Raw genomic sequence first — 21,911 nt, 5'->3', positions numbered from 1 at the left:
TGCATTTAATTATAAGGTAGCTATGGTTTAATTTACATCATTCGCCTTTTTTAGCCTCATAAATATTCTTATTTATCAAAATAAGTAAATATTAAATAACATTACTGTAGAAAAAAAAATCCTGTTTTCCTATAACTAGAGAAAGTTTCCATTCCAGCTAATGCAAGAAATTCAAAACTGTATGTCCGTTAAACAAAATTATCTTAATAGTAATTTGTACTTTTTATACACAGGCTGGACAGCTCACTACGTAGCGGTCTGAACTCCTTAGACGAGAGGCAGCTGCGTCAGGAGCTATCATCATCCAAGAACGCTGTGAGGCAATGGAGCCAGCTGTTGGAGCAGAACAATATCCTGGACCGGCAGCTCGCCGCCATGGCGCAAGGGAAAAGCACGGCCGAATCGCTTACAGCAAGCAATACCAGTCTTTCAAACGTCGGGTAAGTGCTTATTAAGTTTACTATTCACACCAGTATACAGATGGCCGCGACATCCTGACGTTCTTCAATGTCTATTTTGTCTCTACTTTTCATTTGATGGTCACAACGACTGTATGGAATTTAAGGGTGACTTAACTTATAGCCTTTTTTTATAAATTGTGTCATTAACGATATCAATGGAACAAAGGAAACGAGAGAACAAATTGGGGACCGACGTCTTAAAGCGGTTATTGCTCGATAACATGGCTCCTTCGAGGATAACAGCGGCGAACCTTTTTAAAAAGCCTTGGTGTTAGTCCCCCTAGACGCGATGCTTCGCTTATACATTTTCCGGTTAATCTAGAGCTAAACATATCGTTTTTGGAATTGTACAGTTGCATAGAACCAAAAAAAAATCGTATCCAGACTTTATAAAGTAGAATACCTTTTCATCTATGTAGCTCTTAAACATTAATTATAAATTATAGATACTACGATAGTAAAAAAAAATATCCTTCTACAGCTTTAAATCATTATGTAAGTAACTCGCGGCAGATTAATGATAGGTTGTTGATATCGAAGCGAAATGCTTCAATGTTTTTCCTGTTCCAAATTAATATTTTTTGTCTGCGCTATCTCTATTATCATCTGGTTACATTTTTATAGTACTCGGTGAATCTCAATATTAGGTCAGCGAACTCTAAATCTTATAAGCGTATCTTGTGATTATATGTATAGAGACTTACTTTTATAGAGCGTATAAGTGTTAAAAACTATAAAATATTTTAAGATAATCATTAAAACAATACCAGACGTACCAACAATGTTACAATTCGTATATACAGCGTGGTGTATAGATGCATTTTTTACATCATCATAATAAATAATACGAAACATTCATCCTGAAAGATTTTAAAATGGCATTACACAATAAAGAGAGAGCCTGCAAATAAAGACGCGTTACATCTCATCCGCAATTAACCTTATTTTGAAGTCCTAAAAGCTTTATACTTAATGATTACACTTTTATGATAATAAAGACATTATTTATGTAATTCCTCATAATATTACGTCAAGTTTGGAACAATGAGAAAGGCTAAGACCTTTGTTTAAAGCAAATGAAGCGGCTATTCTAGTGTCGTAGTGTGAAGTATGTCAGTCTGTCGGTCCAGTCATCCAGTGAGAGGCACAAGTTGTCATTAAGTGTATTGCGTATAATATTTAAAGTTATAATTATTTTTGAAATATCCGGTTACTAGATAGCGGTCTCACTTTATTGTAAGAGCCTATTAAACATATATTTTTATTGTTTTCGTTGACAAATTTCCGTTTTAGACCTACAATTAACATCTTTATGAGGTTTGAATTATAAATGCTACTAAAAACGTATTATTTTTAATAGAATAATGATGACTACAGAGTAGGTATAAAAAGTAAATATATATTTAGTCCCTCAGTTAGATAATATAAAAACGTTAGCCACGTTTTTTTACCTTTTTCTGAAAAACTAAAATTGACGAAGATATTTTAAAGTTTAAAAGCCCCTTGCTTGTGACATAACGTAAAATTCAAACACATTCATGACGTCACGCGTAAGCTTCATTTACTGTAATTTGATCAGTTTATGTTTACCGGAAAAATGATTAAATACATATCTATTATTAAGCATTAAACTAAAAGGCGGACACTGAAGAAAAATTATCGTCATCACCATTTTTTACCGTTATTTTAATAGATATATTTAATCCCATTATCCACCAAAACGGCTTATTGGATTGTCAACTAGAATAATCTGTTTAACTATATCCTTGACCTCCGACCTCGGAATAAAACTCAGGACCTTTCACCGTATTTACTTTAGCAGCTCAATTAACGTATTAAATCCAGTTTAAAATGTTTAATTTTGCAGTTAGATTACGCATATACCTTTTTGTATTAGCACAATTGAATTGTCAATTGATTGATAATATTCGTATTGTCGTAGTAAAAACGTTTCGGAAAGTTTGAAAAATTAAAAATAAATTGAAGTGTCATCACTTAGAAATTTTGTTCCATAAGAGCAGATGTAAGAGCTTCCTCGTATAACGTTCACAAGTGCCATGTTGTCTTTTTTTCAATAAATTAATTTCTGTTTAATAAAATGGTCGTTATTGATGGCCAGGTAAACCATATCGATAATACCGCCTATAACCAGATTCAAAGTAAAAAGGCGTTTTTTCAAGTAGGTTTTTTCATGCATTTTCGACTTTAAACACTAATGACTCTAGTTGTGCGGTTCCAAAATGTCATTCGTATGCGGCAGAACCGGCAAGGATCTCCATAAAGACATAATGAGTTCTATAAGCTCCATCATCCTATTCTCAATAAGAGGAACAGGGTTGATTTCCTCATGCAAAAATATTCTGACAGCTTCTAATGTCAATCTTATTGTTGCCCACCACCACTTTCTTGCATAACCCACACCGCTGCTTAACTCCATAAGGAATAGAAGCGTGATCACACATGCATGATACATTTGTTTGACGTGAGTTTCATGCTTCATTAACAAAGGTAAACCGACAACGGTATAAGCATATACTTCTAGGCCAAGCAAGCTTGACTGCATAGGTTCCAAGTCCCTAGTGCATATTGCCAACGCACTTGCTTAACGAATGACGGAGACAGCGACTCATCTCCCAGTAACAAGCATGTTGCCAAATAAACGAAACTAACTCACAATTTTAACTTTAAATTTAAAGTTTATCCAATAGAGAAAGGGTGAACACCTGATTTTGTACTCTGTCTGAATGAACAAACCCCACTGAAAACTCACTATTTAGATACAGCCGCTTACAAACAGAAAAGAAATATAAATATTTAAACCTCTTACCAGATGCAAATCAATTTATAGCGTATGGGAGCACGCGTTCATATCTCGATCTTAACTAAGCATGTCACGCCTTCATTAATCAACTTTTTCCATTCTCATTGTTCTTAGATAACCTTCCAGTATTCGCATTTAATTAAAGTAAAAATAAACAATTATACACGTTTAAACATACGTTCTGATAAAACTGATTTGGCTTTTGTTTACGATTACGCTGGGCTGTAAACTCGTGGTTTTATTGTGTGTATTGTTCGTGCTCATAGATACTGAAACAATCGAACAAAAGGCCTGTTGACAGCGTCACTGGTACACAAAGGAAGTGATGCCAAGAATTGTATTCCATCACAACAAACAATACTACAAACCTGAACGTTTCTTATGTTACCTCTGTGGGAGTACGAGTACGTTACGATTTTCGTAAAGCTATTACAGAGATCCAATACTGGACGTAGGCCACTCAAAATCGTCTGCGACACGTGTACATCGAATTCTGCGTCACTTCGTTCAAAATAAGAGCTTCTGTTACCTCTTAGGAGAACAAGCCAATAACCACCTGACTCTTCCCACTCGACTCTTTTTGGAGTAGACAGTCAAGGGGTCTTTCCTGAGCCACGAACGCCCTAAGCATAGCTTATTCAACCGATTTCGTTTAATGCAGTAAAAGAAATATCACGCACCTGCTTAATTATTTTTTCCTGGACTATTAATTTAAAATGGATATGAATTTATTTTTATATTGAAGACATAGATGAAAAAAATAAAACCTCTGACCCTGAGCGCATATTTGTTTTCCATTCCCTCGCGTTTAAAAACGGGTTTCAAGAAGACATGTGTAGTAATGGGACTATTAATATTTGTTTGTAATTTTATAATAGTCCTCCTTATCATTTCAGAGTGCGTAAATAAGTTGTATAACTACGATCACGTTCTTACAACTTTATTCTTGCTATATTTCGTTTAACAATACAGGCCTATGCTATTTGCTATACGTGACTGGACATTAAGATGTAAGATTACCCAAAAATCCTTTTCATCACGTCGCATCGTAAAAAAATTTAGATTTACTTTGTGCAATCGTTAAATATAACGTTGTTTCGTTAGGCTACAGTAAAAAACTTAATGTTATCTTTATCTACTGCCCTTTCCTAATGTTCTTTAATGGAATGTAATGTATAATGAACCCTACTGTACTGTTTATGTATGCACAACTGTCGGTCCGTTCCCAAAATAAAACTTTTAAGATATGAAGCACAATACTAAGTACCAATTTGTCTCAAGTTCAAACGTACTCCAGACATAATTTACTTAATTGCTAAGCCACTGTTCTCAGTAATTTATTCCATACTTTTACTGGGTTATATTAAGGTCATGTCGATTATAAAATATTTAAAGTTACTTTCGGTTTATATTGCAAATATCAAGGTGCCGGTCTACGTGATTGTTCCGCAGTATCGTATTATGCAGATATGACGTTTGTAAACCGCTACTTAAGTCGATGTTTTTAGAATTATACAATAATTGATCTATTGTTGAAATATTTTACATTTGTCGTTGTAATCGAGGGCTTGCGTCATTTTCGACCCATTTTAAGCAGGAGGAGTCTCTTAATTCGTTTGAATTTATTTTTTATTAGGTGGAATGAGTGTTTCGTCCTCAATAAACTTTTACGGGATAGACTGCGATCGACGAACGAAACGATTCACAAGTTTTAACATATTCCATTCATTTATTTACACTGTTATGTATGTTCTAACAAATTACTTCTATTCTAGTGTTTGCGCAAGTGTTCGTAAAAATGAAAACAATGCCAAAGAACCGTTCCAGTTCCAATTATCAGATTAATTGTGTGGGTATATGTCTGACCTCCATGCGCTCGCGCCGTTGCATGACACCACAATAGATATTTACGACAATGGGAAATTGTTTCCTTGCGAGTGACTTGCACCTGGGCTCGACAACCTTGCACTGGGATCATAAAACCCCATTCATTCAAGATAATAGAACTTTTTAATGGTACGCTTCCTCCGTTACCGGTACATTTCACAGTTCGTGGAGTTCTCCTTATTGGCGGCTCGTAAACAATCTTCTTTAGCAGCTTTAAATCACTTCATACTGAATATATAAAACTTCATACAAAATAGTTGTTTGTCTGTATACTACTTTACCTCTGTTAACGTTTTAATTGATTTCGCTTATAAATATCAACACTTGAAAAGTAATTAGGTTCCATCGTTTTCTTACTAAACTACTCGTCATTGTGAAAACGTTCCAATCCATCAGTCTAAGACAGATTTCGTAAAGTTGCGCTGAGCTGCCATCAATTTTCAAGGTAAATTTTACGGGCGAGCTTTTTGTGTCGAAAGGTCCTTGCTCCATGAGGTAATCAGATAAAGTAGCAAGCGGCGCAGCTGGCTCGGGGCTTCGGTTCATCTCTGCGTGTTTGCGGGCGCGGGCGCGTCCCGCCACGCCGAGCCCGGTCGGATGTTAGTCTGCAACTCGTCGCGCACGCGGACGTACGTAGCCGGCACGCAGCACGACCACGACACGTGCCGGCGACCTCGCGGGACACGACACGATCCGATCGAGATTATTATCTGCCGATATCGAACGTACGGGTCACTGAACGATCGTTATTCAACAAGCTTTAATGTGCAGCTGCGGTTAATCGCACATTTCCTATGTTTACATTACGTACTAATGCTGATGCTTCTGTGACTTGCGTGAATTTTAAATCAGGGTAACGGCCCCTAAGGATGGTTGTTATTCTTTACGTGAGTGTGTGATACCCAGCCAATGCGGATAATTCAATTAGGAGCTGCAACCATAGTACACATTGATTTATTTTTAACTTAATTTATATATATGACCTATAACATTCCTATTTACCTGTGAAAACATTTTTAAACCCTCTCTCTAGTTTATTTCAAAAAGTTTTATTTAATAATGTTTTGAAAATCTACTGGTTGTTGACCCTTCAATTAACAACATGCTATCGGCGCTACAATTATTGTGAATGAAGGATGATAATTATGCATTTCCTTTGTGTATCAAAATGATAAGTACAATCATGTTTGACAACGGAAACTAAATACGCGATAACGTACGTATAATACACAAAAATATTTATTTAGCGCTAATGAAACAGTAGGTCATATCTATTTACCAATCTATTTTGAGTTAATAATTTATTTAGCTGACCCATTGTTGAAGTTTTATAGAGCAAACATTAATAGCTCTTAGTATCTGAAATCAATATCACGAAATCTAAATAGTTATCGTGAAATAAACCGCGTATTCAAATTACCCTTAGATGCTTTACCAGCTCCCATGCTCAGACAACTTTTCTTAGTTTAAAACTAAACGAGGGTAATTTAAACTAATAAAGAGGCATACCCGTACTGCGATGATCACAACAGTAAACGTGTACAGTCCATAAAATCCCTCAGCAGACCTCTATTTTTATAATAAGTATGGTAATACGATATTTCTATTCCCCTACCAGTTTATTCATCGCGTAGAATAATGCGCATAGAGTTACACTAGCGAGTACCGTAGATATACAATGTATTAAAATTCTAATTTTATTGACCAGAATACAATATTAAGCATATACTTATTATAGAAAGAAAAAAACAATAACAAATCTGTAATGTGGCCAACATTTTACAACACGTCATTATCTACCCTCGGTTGTATGTGATTCATTATCTTATCACTGATAAATAAAGTGAATTCCGATCTGTTTGTAACGTTTTAACAATAAATTGCATTATTCATGCAAAGGACCAGTGTGTTCATGTAATATTTAACTGTAATCTTAATGAAATTTTATTTGTTAGTAAAAGTATCTAGGTACCTACAAGTATTTAATAAAGTGAAGTTAATTGCCACTGCATCTGTTAAATTATTATGGTAATATTTTTGACGGATCAGTTAAAATGTCAAAGAGACTCTGGTTTTATTATTATACTTGTATTATAAATTATTGATAAAGATCAGCATAAATTTCAGTCAGATTAACTTTTGCTATGCATTTTTAGTATGACCAATAAATCACTAAATTCAGCCACAAATCAATTGTTGAAATATTTGATGCATTCGCCATTGATAGGATGAGAACACTAATAGTACAGAATCCAAGCTATTGTTTGAAAGATTTATAGCTATACAATTCAATTGATACACGGTTCAATGAGCTATTGTTGTCAAAAACGCGTTGCCATGGCAACATTGAATAGCTTTGCTGACAGCTTTTAGTATGTGCTTCGGTCTGCTACGAAAATGTCGTAGCTACTTTATTAAGAAGAAAGTATTATTATGAAAACCGTTTTGTGCCAAACTGTGCGTGTTATTTTAAAAAGTGATCTAACATTCTTTACTCTTGTTAAATCTTAAACCAGTTTATTTTCGTGTTGCAATCTACATACCTGTATAACTATTATTATGAGCAAGTCATTCCAGCACAATTTAAACCGTTACTTGAAGCTCAGTAATTAATGCTGGCTACTTACATGCTTTATGAATTTTGTATTTTTTTGTAAGTTTAATGGTTTCTGAGTTCGCTATTTGAATCATCTAGCTAGTGTTTTAGTGCTTAACTTTCTCATAAAAATAGTTAATTAACAGTTTGTAGGTTAAAAACTTAAAGGTGTTTTTATATCGTGATAAAGTGTTAAAATTAACTTCATGGCTTTTGTTGTAACTGCTTTGGCCTATTAAATTATGATAACTTTCTCGTTTAACGTCTGTTTAACGGACCTAAATGATATTATTTACGGGCCATTAGATATGAAACTTTCATAGTGACCTTTGTCTTTAAGTTCATCTACCCACAAGTGACAAAAAATTAAGACCGGCAGAATTATTCCTTGAACGTGGGCCTGTGATAGCAGAATAAATAATCTCATTTTTATAGACATGCTAGGTGCTTAGATTAAAATGTAGTCTAAAATGTGTTTTAAATAACCACTTTGTTTTAAGAGACTCTCAATCTACGCACGTTCATAAACTAGGATGACTAACAACAACAGTTATAAACAATCAATTAACAATAACAACCTTATGCGTACACAACTGCAAAAGTGTAAATATCTCGGTTTAAGGTCGTTAAAAGTTTTAAAACCAATAATACTCGCAAGGCCGACTTTCGTTAGCAATGAAATACCCATTGATTTTAAGCAATCGCTTCTTTACGCAAATCAAAGACCTATCCGACCAGAGACATCTACAGAAAATAGGTAAAAACACAAACATTATGAAAGGATCTCTTTGGAACTAATTAACTCTGAAACTGTTTTGTAACCAACAAAAACAATTTCAGCTGACTGTCAAAACTTTTTAGTCGCGTTTAGTACCATCTACGTTACGTAAATATTTGCAAAATGCTTACGTGGGTAGTTAATAAAACACTATTCGTGCACGAAGACATGTGTTAGTGACGTGTAACATTGACCGGTAACGGTGTACATAATGAACCCACCTGCAACACCTGTACCTATTTGACTTTTATATTTTAATTGAGACCGGTATCATGTCCGCATTTGCTTTTTAGTAACCCAATTGTCCCTGATTGCAAATTAATTATACATGTGTACGGTGTAGTGGAACTAATCTTGTTAACGTTTATTGACACCTTTGCTCAAGACGCTAAGCCTTCGAGCGTTTGTAGTATTCGTTACATGGACTAGGATTGGGTAGTAACGGATCCAGTGAAATATTCATTCAGTTCTCTGAAGTCACAATGAAACGTAAATAATTCATAAGTAAATGAATAACTGATTCCTACTTTAGGGGCTCTTATACTTCGACAAGCAGAATAAATCCAAAATATAACAAATAAACACGAAAAGAGACAGAAGTGCATAGTGACAAAAGTGAATAAAACCTGTGTAGTGATGACGATGGAAAAACCAGTCGTGATGTTGGAGAAGGAGGCTCCAGTCAAAGGCATAGTGGCCCAAGTGGTCACCATGCTCAACGGCCAAGCACAAAGGTACGTCGACCCCTAACCATAAGGAAATAAACATAATCACCAGAGATAATCTTGCTAAGAACATAATTATCGTAATTGTTAATAATAATTGATCATAAAAATACCAATAAAAACTTTTATATTGTTTTTAAAAGAGGACAACTTTCTACCGTACGATATTGCTTGCATTTCGTTTCCTTAAACAATTGCAGATAAGTGAAAACAGTTATGCAAGGAGGATACAATACTGTATTATAAATCGTGTCGTTGACTCGTATTTAAATTAGCATAGACTATTATAAGCAGTTTTTTAGGCTAGGCAATTTGTTATTTTGCAAAACAGACTGAGAGTAACGAACGGCTGCAATAAATAGTTATTTTATTCAGCTAACTGTTGCTTCACAACCGTGTAAATTATTTAAATTGAATTACAGGTATTCTAACTACATTCCTGGGCCCCGATTCTGCTATTTTACAATGGCCGATGAATGAATGGCAATTGGATTAAATTCAAAATTATTCCTGTTCTCTTGTGCATTTTGCCAATACAATAATTGGTAGTTAATTGTATTGACCTTGAGTATACCGTCCTGCACTGAATTTCCAATTATTGTGTAGAAAAATGCTTAAGAGAATACGAAAATTGACATTTTAAGCCAAATTTCATTCAGTTATCGGCCGTTGTGAATATCAGAATTGGGTCCCTGTACGTATGGAAACATCTAAATACAGTTGGTCGCATATCAATAGCAACACTTGGATATTGACAGAAGCTTTATTTCTTGACAGTAAGCTTGAAATACAACCTCTGTTGTTACGAATACCTATTGGTTGATGTTACAACAGGAAAAAAAATACCGAAATTGATTGCACCAAAAAAAAGGTTGACTTTCAACGCTTTGAAGTTTTTAACTTAGTCACAAGTCGGAATATTACATAAAGTCATTAAACAGTTGAATAGGCCAATAATTACCCGTTATTATGGTGTGAGAAACTTATGTAATGCTAATAAATAAGAGTGAGTTTCATGTTGTACTAAAATAACGTGAAATTATTTAGGTCGCGTGTTGTGTTAAGTGTTGGCATTTAATAAAAGTATCATAGGAATTAGTTAACCTTTTTTGCCCCTTGACGAATGTTCTATATTAACTGAAGCTGGTATCCTTTTAAGTTTAAACATGCGAGTAGGTAAGGGTAGGGTCGTTAGTACTCAATAATTAACATAATTTCCAGCCTATGTAGATAGTTAAAGGTGGCGGTGGAAAAATTCGGAATTGGTAACTTTAAACCCCATACTTAATGTTCCAAGCAGTAGTATTTTTCACAAAAAAGCGGTTTAGTTCGTCATGCAGATTTCCAAAACATATTGGATTGGATGGATCTTTTTAGCCCCCACTACCAAACTTAAGTGCTTTTTATACTTTTTAACTTTGTGATAAAATGCAAAATACGTAGGTATTTAATATTTTTTGGAAATCAATCTGATAGACTATACAGATTTTTATTATTAGATTTAGGGTCGGTTTTTCAATCGCCAGTTAATTTTTATTCGACGAATATGTTTGGCGTTTTGACAGCTTTTGTATAGAAAATATGTCAAACGGCCTTATTTATTCCTCAGATAAAAGTTATCTGACGATCGAAAAATCGGGCCTTAGTCAGATACCCTATTCAAATTCCACCAACTCTAGACATTACAAACGTGGTATTTACCTTCCGAAGCATAATTTTCTTTGTGAGTAGCGGTATAGTAACTATCTCGGAACCTACTTTCGAATTAAATGACATCATCTCACATAATGACACTAACACTTAAAACCGGTCAAGAGCACTGCACTTGTCGAGAAACTCGCTCATCTAGGTTTCTATGCTCGATTCCCATTCCCGTATCAAGTGTCTGAATATGTGGCCTAGAGTCGTTATTAATTTCCTACTTAACCTGTTTTGGTTACCATCAACTTGACTTCAGATAAAAGAAAATAGTAATTTGATTTAAAATTATTTTTATTTCAAAATATTTCATAAACATTGGTCCAATCTAAATCCAGGAAGATGTTGTTTTTAAAGTACGAAATATCATTTTCGCCAATAAAACATACGGAGCATTATTGAAAACTATTGCTCCTTCTCGTTTCTTTGTTTATTATATTTTACGCCGTTTAGTTAACATCGTCAACGAAAAAAAAACTATGCTCTAATCGTTGATTTACGAATGAAACCAATTTCCAATTAATAAGAGATTGTAACAATTTTAAATAAAACTCAAGAACCGTTTTGTATCAAGGTTCTGTCGTGGGTTATAGTTTTGGTGGCTGAGCCATTTAACGCCCACTAAATTGTTAAAACTAATAACAATACTTTTATGGTGCTGTTTTGATCAAAATCGATAACTTTAATGGTGTCATGGACTCTTTCAAGCGATTAAGTTCGTTAAGGCAATTTAAACTAGCGTAAGATTAATCTTAAAGTTTGCATTTTTATAGATCTTTGCTTGCATTTGAACTTGAAATTTTTGGACAAATATCATTTGAAGCATTAAAGTGCCAACTGTCAGCTTTAGTCGTATGACGTCAACTGTCATAAACTAGTGTGGAGAGAGATTCGAAAAACAATTATTTGAATACTGCGCGTTCCATACTTCTTCAAGGTGTAGAAATCTATAGAAGGTATAAAATCATTTTTCACTGTTGACGAGTAATTATGAACAAAAGTTCGAAAGTTAACGACCGGAGGTTGGTCGGTGCCTTTAATGTGCCACGTAATGACCATAGGTAATAGCCAATAGGTATTATTATATAATAATAGGTATACGTTGATAGATATAGCAAAGAATCTTGTTTTAATACCGTATATGACGCTTCAATTGATTGATTGACAGTTTTATTAGATAAAGGCGTTCCTCTCTGTGAATTATTACTGTTATGTTTATTACGACCAACTAGATTGTTTAACTGTCTTATTCTAGACAGCAACATGAATCTAGACTCTTTATAGTCCGAAGGATAACGTCACGTATTCACATTGATTTCTTATGTGCCTTGGAACTTTCAAGCTTTCGGAAATGGGCGATGTGAAAATAAGGTTGATGCCATATGAAGTTATACAATTTTTATTGTGAAGATTCTATATGGTTACTTAATAACGATAAATGAGCCTCCATATTCAATTATAGCTACTTGTTATAAGCATGCAATATTCGACTATACTGATAGCCAAGTGGTTGAGGTCACCACGGCAAACTATTTATAAGCGACGTGTCGCTGTTTCGATCCCTGCTTAGGACAAATATTTGTTGGATCCACGAATATTTGTTCTCGGTCTGGGCGTCTTTTTGCACATCCTTTGATTCTTGGTAAAATCCCCGCAACTCAAGGATTACCTAAGTTCCTCACTAAGGGTGTCGCTTTTTTTTAATAAGTACCGACTTCGAATCTTGTGAAAGTCAATGTTTTGCTATAGGCATTAATATTATGTATAATAAAATGATCGGCCATACGTTATTGCAGAAAACACACAGACCCCCTTTTTGTAACAGAGCAGTGAGCACACAGCAAATGCAACCGTTATGGTCGATTATGGAATTCGTAACGTTGAAATTGTTGATCGCGATTTATTGTTGTAGTCCAAACTCTGAAATAAGCGATTATTATGTATCGCTTAGCCTATCAAAACATACTTCCGGGTCTCTGTAATACTGACTCACGATTTCGGTGCAAAAAATGGTAGGTACTGCATTGATATTATCTCTAACAACTTAAAGTTATCAAATAGTTTGAGTTTTTTTATAGTTTGCATAAAAAAAACTCGTTGTTCTTAAATGATAGATTTCAACTTAGTTAGTCAAAAGATGACATGGCAATAATGGTATGAAAAACTAATATTGATGTATCTAACGACATGTAGGTATTTTTTATTAAATTACTTATAGGTAAAGCGACAGAGCCGAGTTGCATACGACTGTAGTAAAGAATAGATTTAGATTAAATTAATATTTAACAATCATATTGTCTTGAATCACAATAATATAGCCTCGTAATGTAACAAATATCACCACAAAATCCTGCATTGTATCAATCAACAAAGCAAACCACGGTAACCGGAGTAGGCCTGTGAGAAAGAACGCGTGTACTATCATATCATTATTTGAAACAAATGCTCCGCTTGTGGTCACTCCGAGGCCACGTACAAACACCTACTCCACACTACGTTATTAATTAACCTCCTAATTTAAAGGTACGACTTCATTTAGTGTAATAAAGTACCTGAGAAATATACATTGAATAAGGAAGGCACTATTTGCAGTATAAACGTAAATTGATATTACATAAGCAATTATTTCAAGGTTTGAATGAATGTAGAGCGATAGAATATGATACTATGATATATATCTAGGTTACTAGATTGTTTGCGTTCTTGTCACGATCGCAACTGTCAGATTCTGAGCATATTGTATGTCTCCCTGAAGCCGACCGATTCTTCTAACGACTCACGCAAAATTGTTGGTAATGAGGAAGAGAGATGTAGAGACCTTTACATTTTATAGAGCGGCTTTTCTCTTTTACAACCTACATTTGATACTTAAAAAGATGTAAGAAGGTTCTGTAGTGAATTTCTGTCATGGCCTATCTATAATAGTGCCATGCGTACTAGCGATATTGTGTGCAATCGTGCACGCAATCTCTATTCCCCGGCGTAATAATATGATATTTCATATTGAGAAAACATAAAAGTAAAACAATGGCATTATTACGTTTACTATTACGTTACCTTATCGATGTATTACAAAATATAAAGTTTGCTTTTAGATGACGTGAGTATTTACTAGTACTCGTAATACCGTATTTATAGTTAACTAAGCCAGTCAATATATTTTCACGTTGCTTAAAATATGCTGTAATTTAACATATAGCATTTTAAATACGTATTCACCAGAAATCCTTAAAATGTTTGAAACAGTTTTAGAATATCTTTGTTCAACGTTATTTTTGTTTAATGCACATTCTTTGTTAGTTGCATAATTGCAATATTTTACAGTTATGCATACTTTGTAAATAATAAGCTTTCAACTGCGGGTTTCTTTGCGACCTATTTAGTATTTATAGAGGTTAGTTCAGTAGGTAGCATTATGAATTTCTTATGTTTTTGGCCTTGCTTCTCTTGCTAGCCTAGAAAACTGCAGTCAAAACTGAAAATTTAAAAGCTTACCTATAACTATACGTAATAAAACATTTCAAGTTCCTAAATGTTGTTTTTTTGTAAAAATCCTTCTGCCCTAGGGGATGCAAATATTCAAGTCATATGCACAAAATACCTAAGTTCAGAACAAGCAGATCACGCAAATGCTTATTCTACACGAGGATCCTGCATATTGGATTTTGGCATAATGACCACTCGGCTATCCATGCTCTATTGTGTTGTGTTTACTCTACACATCTACCGTCATCTTCATCATCAGTCCTTTGAAGTACTCCTTCCTCAGACCTCAGACCTCTCCTAAGGTACGTTTCAGACCTCGGTCTGCTTTAAACCAGCCAGCAATTTAGTAAAGATATTTGCTAAAATCTTTAATCTGTCACTGTGTATAATATTTCATGTATTTTCATATCTGGACCACTGAAGTTGGTTATTAGCAAGCGTAAATGGCACCGGGGCAGCGGAGTCTAATTGTGTAAACGGTGGTCGTGCGTAATTGCTATTCGTTAACTCTACGATTTCACTATAAATATTATATCTATGATGGAATGTTTTTAAACAAATCTTTTATAAAATATTTAATGAGCCTGAAAAAACTTTGATGTGGTCATCAATTCTCATTTACATACCTGAGTAGATAAAATTGAATATTTGGAAATGAATCGTCTTTCGCTATTGTGTTCCTTCTTACTTTCACAACAATAATACTATTTTACTTGTATAGGAAGTACATAACATTTGAACAACGTTATCGCAGTATAAATCATATTGCTAAGTGCAAAATGATGTTCAATATTATGTAGCTATATCTAAAACTTATTAGGTATCTACTGAAAGTCTTGCACTGCTAGTAAATGTTACCATCATAAATCGTCATTACATTTGACTATATTAACTTGAAGTCCGACCTACTCAGCTGTAATGATTTATAGTAGTCTAGAGTAAACTGGGCGTGGTAACAGGTTATAATAAAGGTGTAATAGCAAAATGTGCCAGTTCGATTAATTGCTACAACTAAACTGGCAAATTCTCGAACGATACGAAGCTGTAAGCCCTCTTTAAAACAAAATAAATAAATATTTGCGAGTGTGTTATTTTATCTCTGGTAAAAGAAATAAATTAATATCTTTTTGCGAATATTTTGTACAGTTAAGAATAATTTAATATACTTAAATTTACTTACTTAGGTGGCACTTTTTTATAAGTAACAGTTTTGGATAAAATCCATGTTTTATGTGGCGATATTACCTCCCTGGGACTGTAAATAAATTTTCGTATACTGTTGCCCTGGACAAACAATTAGATGAATAATATATTAATTTTCTTCAAAATGGGAAACAGGAAACATATTTAACATTCTATCGCAAAGCACGCATTCTTGTTAGCTGCCAGCATTATAATGAAACTAATAATTAGTGGAACATGTCTTAACTGTTATGCGGGCGTTCCCCTAAGCTACAACCAACTGCACATTATTCCACTCAAATTGACAATAATACAACCCTTATAGCGAAGGAATAAGAGTGATATTTGCATGTTTTCTTTGCTAGTAAGGTGTGTCTGTAGTCTGTAGCTCGTACAAACGCAAGCTACGCATGATCACTCTTTTCGTTACATACACCCCTCAGATGTAATGTTTTATATTTGCATACGTTATGTGCCTAAAATACACATAAGAAACATAAATAATTCAGTATTACTTACTTATGTTCAAGTGGAGGCAGTAATTGTATCATTCTAATTTCTAAATGTCTGCTCTTTCGAATTAATTGAAAGGCTTTCTTTTGCTAATTAAATTGAAGATTTAGTTTTTTGTTTGCAGTTTTATTATAATGGAATTAATAAGCAATTTTGACGTTGCAGCCGTAATTTAAAAAACCTAGAGCAATAAGTATATTTTATGGGTACCAAGCATGATTTGTACGTAGCGTAGCAATAATACCATAATTTGCTTCGGAATATCTGTGATTTTTTTTTCGTTGCCATGGTTACCGGTTACCGTAGTTTTATACGATTGCGTTTTGCTTGGCCGCCATCGTCGCCAGCCTAAACCGTGACCGAAACAAACGACTGCTCGGTTCCTTTACCGCCCCGTAATTCTACTTTATATACCTACATGTACAATTATATACAGACCGCAAAAAATAACGGTGTTTGTACTATTTGTTTAAATTCCAATACTGGTATATTAAGACTTCCTAAGAATGCAACAATGGACGTAGTCTTCATTATACTTTAGATTATGTCCATTATGTGATATTGCGAGCCAGGACGTCTTGTAATACAAATAACTGCCATACGATTCTGTCATAAAATTACGTCATCGTGAATTGTGCCGTCATAATTGTATCATTCATGAATAACTGTAACTTGGTATTTATATGGTTTGCATTACAACGGTGGAACAGACACAGGCGTGAAGAGCCAGTCTCGTGTATTCATCCACCTTAACGTGGCTGCAGGGAGTAGGAATAATATCAGCTGAGCGAGTGTGATTATTGAACGGCGGCACGCATGCGCTGTAGGGCCGCGCTCACTAGCAGATGCCATCCAGACCGGCGACTCAGTGCAAAACAAACAAACTCGGCGAGACATTGGCAGTGACCTAAAATATCCCCGATTATTACGCACCCTCCGATTAGCCTCCGTCCAAATGAAGTGTGAAATAGTGTAGTGTGCCAGCTACGTACTAGTATAGTGAAAAATACTGTCGATTTGTGTGATAAAAACTGATATACAGACACAGAGATACGATCGGCCAAAAACGCTGTGTGTGTGACACAAAACAAACATAGTCACGTGCAAAAGAAAGTGCTTGCGGTGGCAGTGCGCGACCAGTGAGCGTGACGCTCGGTGTGACGGCTCAGACATTAGAAGCGCTCGTTCAGCCTTCTCCCTTTCCGACACACCTCGCTGACGCATTTGACATGCCCCTGTTGCCAAACTAAATGTCAGTGGCCCCGCGATTATATCCCGCGAAATGTTGCCGCTACGAGGAATGTTATGATAAACGAGTATAACATTTAGTGAAATAATGTCATTGCTATCACGGTTCGTAGACTAGTAGGTTTAACAGTATACGGATATAAATAGAGTGTAACAAAAAGAAAACTGCGTGATGATTATGATCCGTTCGGCATGAATGGATAGGGTCGACGCCACGAGATCTGATTTTTCCGCGCGAGCTGGTGCGGCGTCAGCGGCGGTGGCGGCGCCGATAGCGCGAGCCGCCGCCGAACTTCAGTTGTCCGCGTGCGTGCGCGCTGTGAAAGTCTCCCGCGCGACATGCGGTCAGTTTCGGCCACGTCTGCGAGCGCCGGGCCGGCCGGGCCCGCGCTCCACCTGGGCGCGCGTCGCCAGAAAACCGACCTGCACGTCGCTGAGCCCGCCGCCGCGCGCTCCGCCAGCCCCGCGCCCAGCCTGCGCAGCCAGAGGGCAAAGCAATACAGGTGGCAAAAACAAAAAAAAAACAAATTTTAAGTGACCATTAATCGGTGTCAAGTGTGCGTTTTATATTCAAAATAGAAAGTGATACATCATTATAGTTCATCGTTTTTACAAAAAACATTAATACACGGTATCTGTTTTTGTAAGAATTGAATCGAATTTCATATCTTTAATAATAATTCGACTGAAAATCGAGTCGATATCGTATCAGTTAAATAAAACATGAGCGTTATCTTAGTGTATCAAGTGGTTTGTGAGTAACCATGTACAAAAATGGTTTAACACGCGATAAAGCGGAACGTACAAAACAAAAACTCACTCAGAAACTGCAATAGATAGTTCCTTATTTCGATAGGAATAAGTATAGACGAATTGTAGACTGTGAGTAATATGTAGTTTCGTGCATCCAAAGGCCAAGTGAGCATCGCGGCCGAGCGACACCGCAAGGCCAATGGAGAGGCAACGAGTTAGGATCACAAAGCGCTACAGTTTGTTGTTTTCATAAACAAAACAATTGAAATTATCCTTATTCGTTTGTGCCCACATCATTGCGAACTTTATTGCGAATCTAAATGATGACACATAGCTCTTACCTACCCAACAAGTGTAGCAACTGAATAATATGATTATGTGAAACCGTAAAATTTTCTCGTACGCTTCTAATCCCATTTTATCGCATTTATTTTCTTTAACATTTACTTTCCTATTGATTATTGCTCGCTCTATTGGTTAACGATTTCGTAACCGGACGTTATTGGTTTTCTTTCCCAATAGAAACAACGTCATTTTATTGTGTTATCCACTAGAGTCTATAATAATGTATTGCACAATCATTTTACTGCTACACGTTGATTTGTTTTTATTGCATTAGCTAATTTTCATCTCCTCTTTTCTCTACATTATCTAAACGTATATTACATATACGAATGAAAATATATAGAGAGTCTGAAATTCATAGAAGTGTCTATGAATTTCAGATTTTGTAAATCATTGAATATTCATTAGTTTACAACATCAAAATGTGATTTCCTTTTTAGCAACGTTAATCGATTGTTATTACCTACACGTATAACCAGAATAAGTGTTAAAATTACACGCCTATTCCATTAAAGCTTATTTATATATGATTACATACTTCCAGAATTTCATATGAACGGCAATCGCGGAATTAACAAAAAATCCTGACAAAAAAACAAATTAAAAGATACTGTCTCTACAAAGGTAGAGTCCAAATAAAAAGCTTCATTCATAGAAGTCTACAGTGAATAATAAACACAATTAGTGTTACTCTTATTAATTACCATAATCTAGAAAGTTATACTAACAGGTGGCTGTGCGCCTATATTGTAACTTGTCGTCCTATTTTAGCTAATTAATTTGTGTGGGTTGGTCGCTCACGCCCATCGTTATGACTCTAATGGAATCAGCAATACGCTATTTAATTTTGGGAATGATACTTGCAAGTTTCCGGAAGTATTAAGGTCGAGTTATCATACCTTTATCTAGATATAGAGGCCACATTGTTACGTTTTATTACCATAATTGTTTCGGAAACAATGCAGACGTAATAAAACAAAATCAGTCAATGGTGACATAGCACGCCATACCCTTTGTTTTCCACAATTTTTGTTACAGCCTAATTTACTATCGCTCCGTAAATCGGCAACTTCTGAATCTGAGATCAGAAGTGATCTACTTACCCTTTTATATTTTTAATGGAGCATAATATACGTGCAATTAATGATGAAATGAAATATAGCAGACATCTGTCCTCGGACTATTGACTTTGACTTGAAAATTGATAACGTTTGTGCCCTATACGATAAGAACTCTCGCAAGATCATTAAGAAAAGTTAAACGCTACGTTTTAATCTGCGTTTTTGCCACCTAAGTGACATCGGCAATATTCGAAAAGAGTCACTTGGTGCCAGTGAAAACTGAATGTAAATATCAATGCAAACTACATATACCCTTTTACTATACGTTAAAATGCAATTCAAGGAAATGTAAAATAAGATTTGTACCATCTCGCACATTTTGTCTTTTCACTGAAAAATACATATAAGTAACAACTAATGTCTTTTTTAATTCAGTTCAATGCTTAAAGTTAATAAGAAATTTGTCTTCTTACAGTATATATTCGCTTCTTTTATTAATTTTGTACTACAATGAAGATGTATACGTTCAGGGCTAGTCTGCCAGTCCGCACGGCGCGGCTTCTCCAGCGATCCAGGACGCAGACGCCATCAGATGCTGGGATCAGCGATGGCAGTGCGTCGCCGGCGCCCGCGCCCGCCTCGCTGTTGCAAGACGTGGTCGACATCAAGACGCTGCTTCTGCAGCTCAAGCGGGTCTTACAGGAGGTCAGTTATAACATAGAACCCATTACACAAAGGACTATTTACCAAATTCCTTTTCAGTGAAAAGTCATCATCGGCCTAGCCTTTTCCCAACTCGGCTTCCAGTCTAACCGGATTCAGCTAAGTACCTGTGATTGACAAGGAGCGACTGCCTATCTGACCTCCTCAACCCAGTATACCTGGGCAACACGATACCCCTTGTTTAGACTGGTAGTCAGACTTTTCAAGCTCCTGACTACCTGTAACGACTGTCAAAGATGTACCAAATTCAGTGAAAAGTATTCCCAGGATATGTAAAGAGAAGATTTTGCGTATAATACCGTCTAGTAGTAGTAGTTAGAGTAGAAATCAGTAGTTTTAATATTATTGCCATTTTCATGTTTGTTGCACAAGTCAATAGTAAAACTCAATACTAAGAAGTCATTCGAGCCAAATACTTTGCTACTAAAAATAGGTATCAGTATCTTAATGAAAATTTAATCGTTTTACTTCACTTCTAATTGCAGCTGAAATTCATGTCTTCATTTTAAACACGCAGTCTTCAAAATCGTTATTTTTAAAATATGAAAATGACCAAACTTGTCTACTTACTCAGTCAATAATGAAAGACAGTTACGTTCTACATTTATACAAAAAAGCCGGTCGTTTTGACGGACACCAAATAAGACACAATATGAAGTCGCCATATTTTATTTTACTTAAAAACCTCGCTTTCCAAATAACTTTAGTTGTTATATAAGATAATAGTGTCTGGTATTATTATGATAGTTATTTTCTGTTTCCAAGGCGTGCGTGCAAGTACACCATATTAAATGAAACTGTGTCTATCTAAATTATCTGAGTCAGTGCACACGCATCCTAACCATTTGTGCTTGTGTTTCTCAGCGGTGTACCATATACATTCATTGTTCCCATATACTGAATCAATTAAACCAATTAATATGGATTTTACTTTCTTGCAATGTTCAATATTTAGGTCGTTATGATAATCAATACAGAAAGTGTATCGTTATTAAATCAAGTAGTTTCCGTAGCTCTCTGTAAAGTTTACAATTTAATGTCAACGTTATTATTAGCATAATTAGATTAAATAGTATTTTCCCTCTTTCGCGAATGTAAATATATAGTTTCAAATTACACGTTACTAGTTTGGTTAAGCATAACGAAATGGCATGTATGTATGTGCGTTTGGAATAATTAGTGAAGCCTTTATTGATGTAGTAACATTAGCTAGTAGTCGCTCTATATAATTTTTCGATGTTTTATAGATAGCATGAACTAGCCGACCCCTTTTTGTTATAACCTGTGTTTCCCATCCCAGACTGTTACCTACAGTTAGCTTTCCATTGCACTGATTAATATCTACTCGTGTTATTCTAGATACAAATCTGACATTGACTCAGTTGCATTCAAATGAACTTAATATAAAAGACGCTGTTTTTGTATCTGAACCTATCCTTGGTAGACAAGAATTGTTCCAAAAGTCAAACCTATAGATTTTCATTATTCGTGTCAGTAGTTTTAAATCTTTAGTGTTTTGTTTCAATGTTATTTTCGCCAATGCTCACTGAGGCAATTCATTGCATTGACAAACTCCACTTTTGTTGTTTGATGTGTAAATCGTGTTGCCTTTCAGTGAGCAGTGGTTTCCACTA

The 21,911-nt window shown here is 35.3% G+C and overlaps 1 protein-coding gene across 12 annotated transcripts in view; it reads left to right on the top strand.

The window, feature by feature from the left end:
* Positions 1-21,911, top strand: part of LOC113500869 — an 87,134-nt gene that overhangs the window by 57,800 nt on the left and 7,423 nt on the right. For all 12 annotated transcript variants that reach the window (XM_026881775.1, XM_026881777.1, XM_026881776.1 and 9 more), the window contains 2 exons: positions 234-440; positions 20,085-20,259. In XM_026881775.1, coding sequence (XP_026737576.1) covers positions 234-440; positions 20,085-20,259 — 382 coding nt within the window. The remainder of the gene's footprint in view (positions 1-233; positions 441-20,084; positions 20,260-21,911) is intronic.

The sequence above is a fragment of the Trichoplusia ni genome, chromosome 14 (genome assembly GCF_003590095.1).
Source record: "Trichoplusia ni isolate ovarian cell line Hi5 chromosome 14, tn1, whole genome shotgun sequence".
In the NCBI taxonomy this organism is placed as follows: domain Eukaryota; kingdom Metazoa; phylum Arthropoda; class Insecta; order Lepidoptera; family Noctuidae; genus Trichoplusia; species Trichoplusia ni.
Note: the sequence above shows the minus strand (reverse complement) of the source record. Positions and strands in the feature narration are given on the sequence as shown.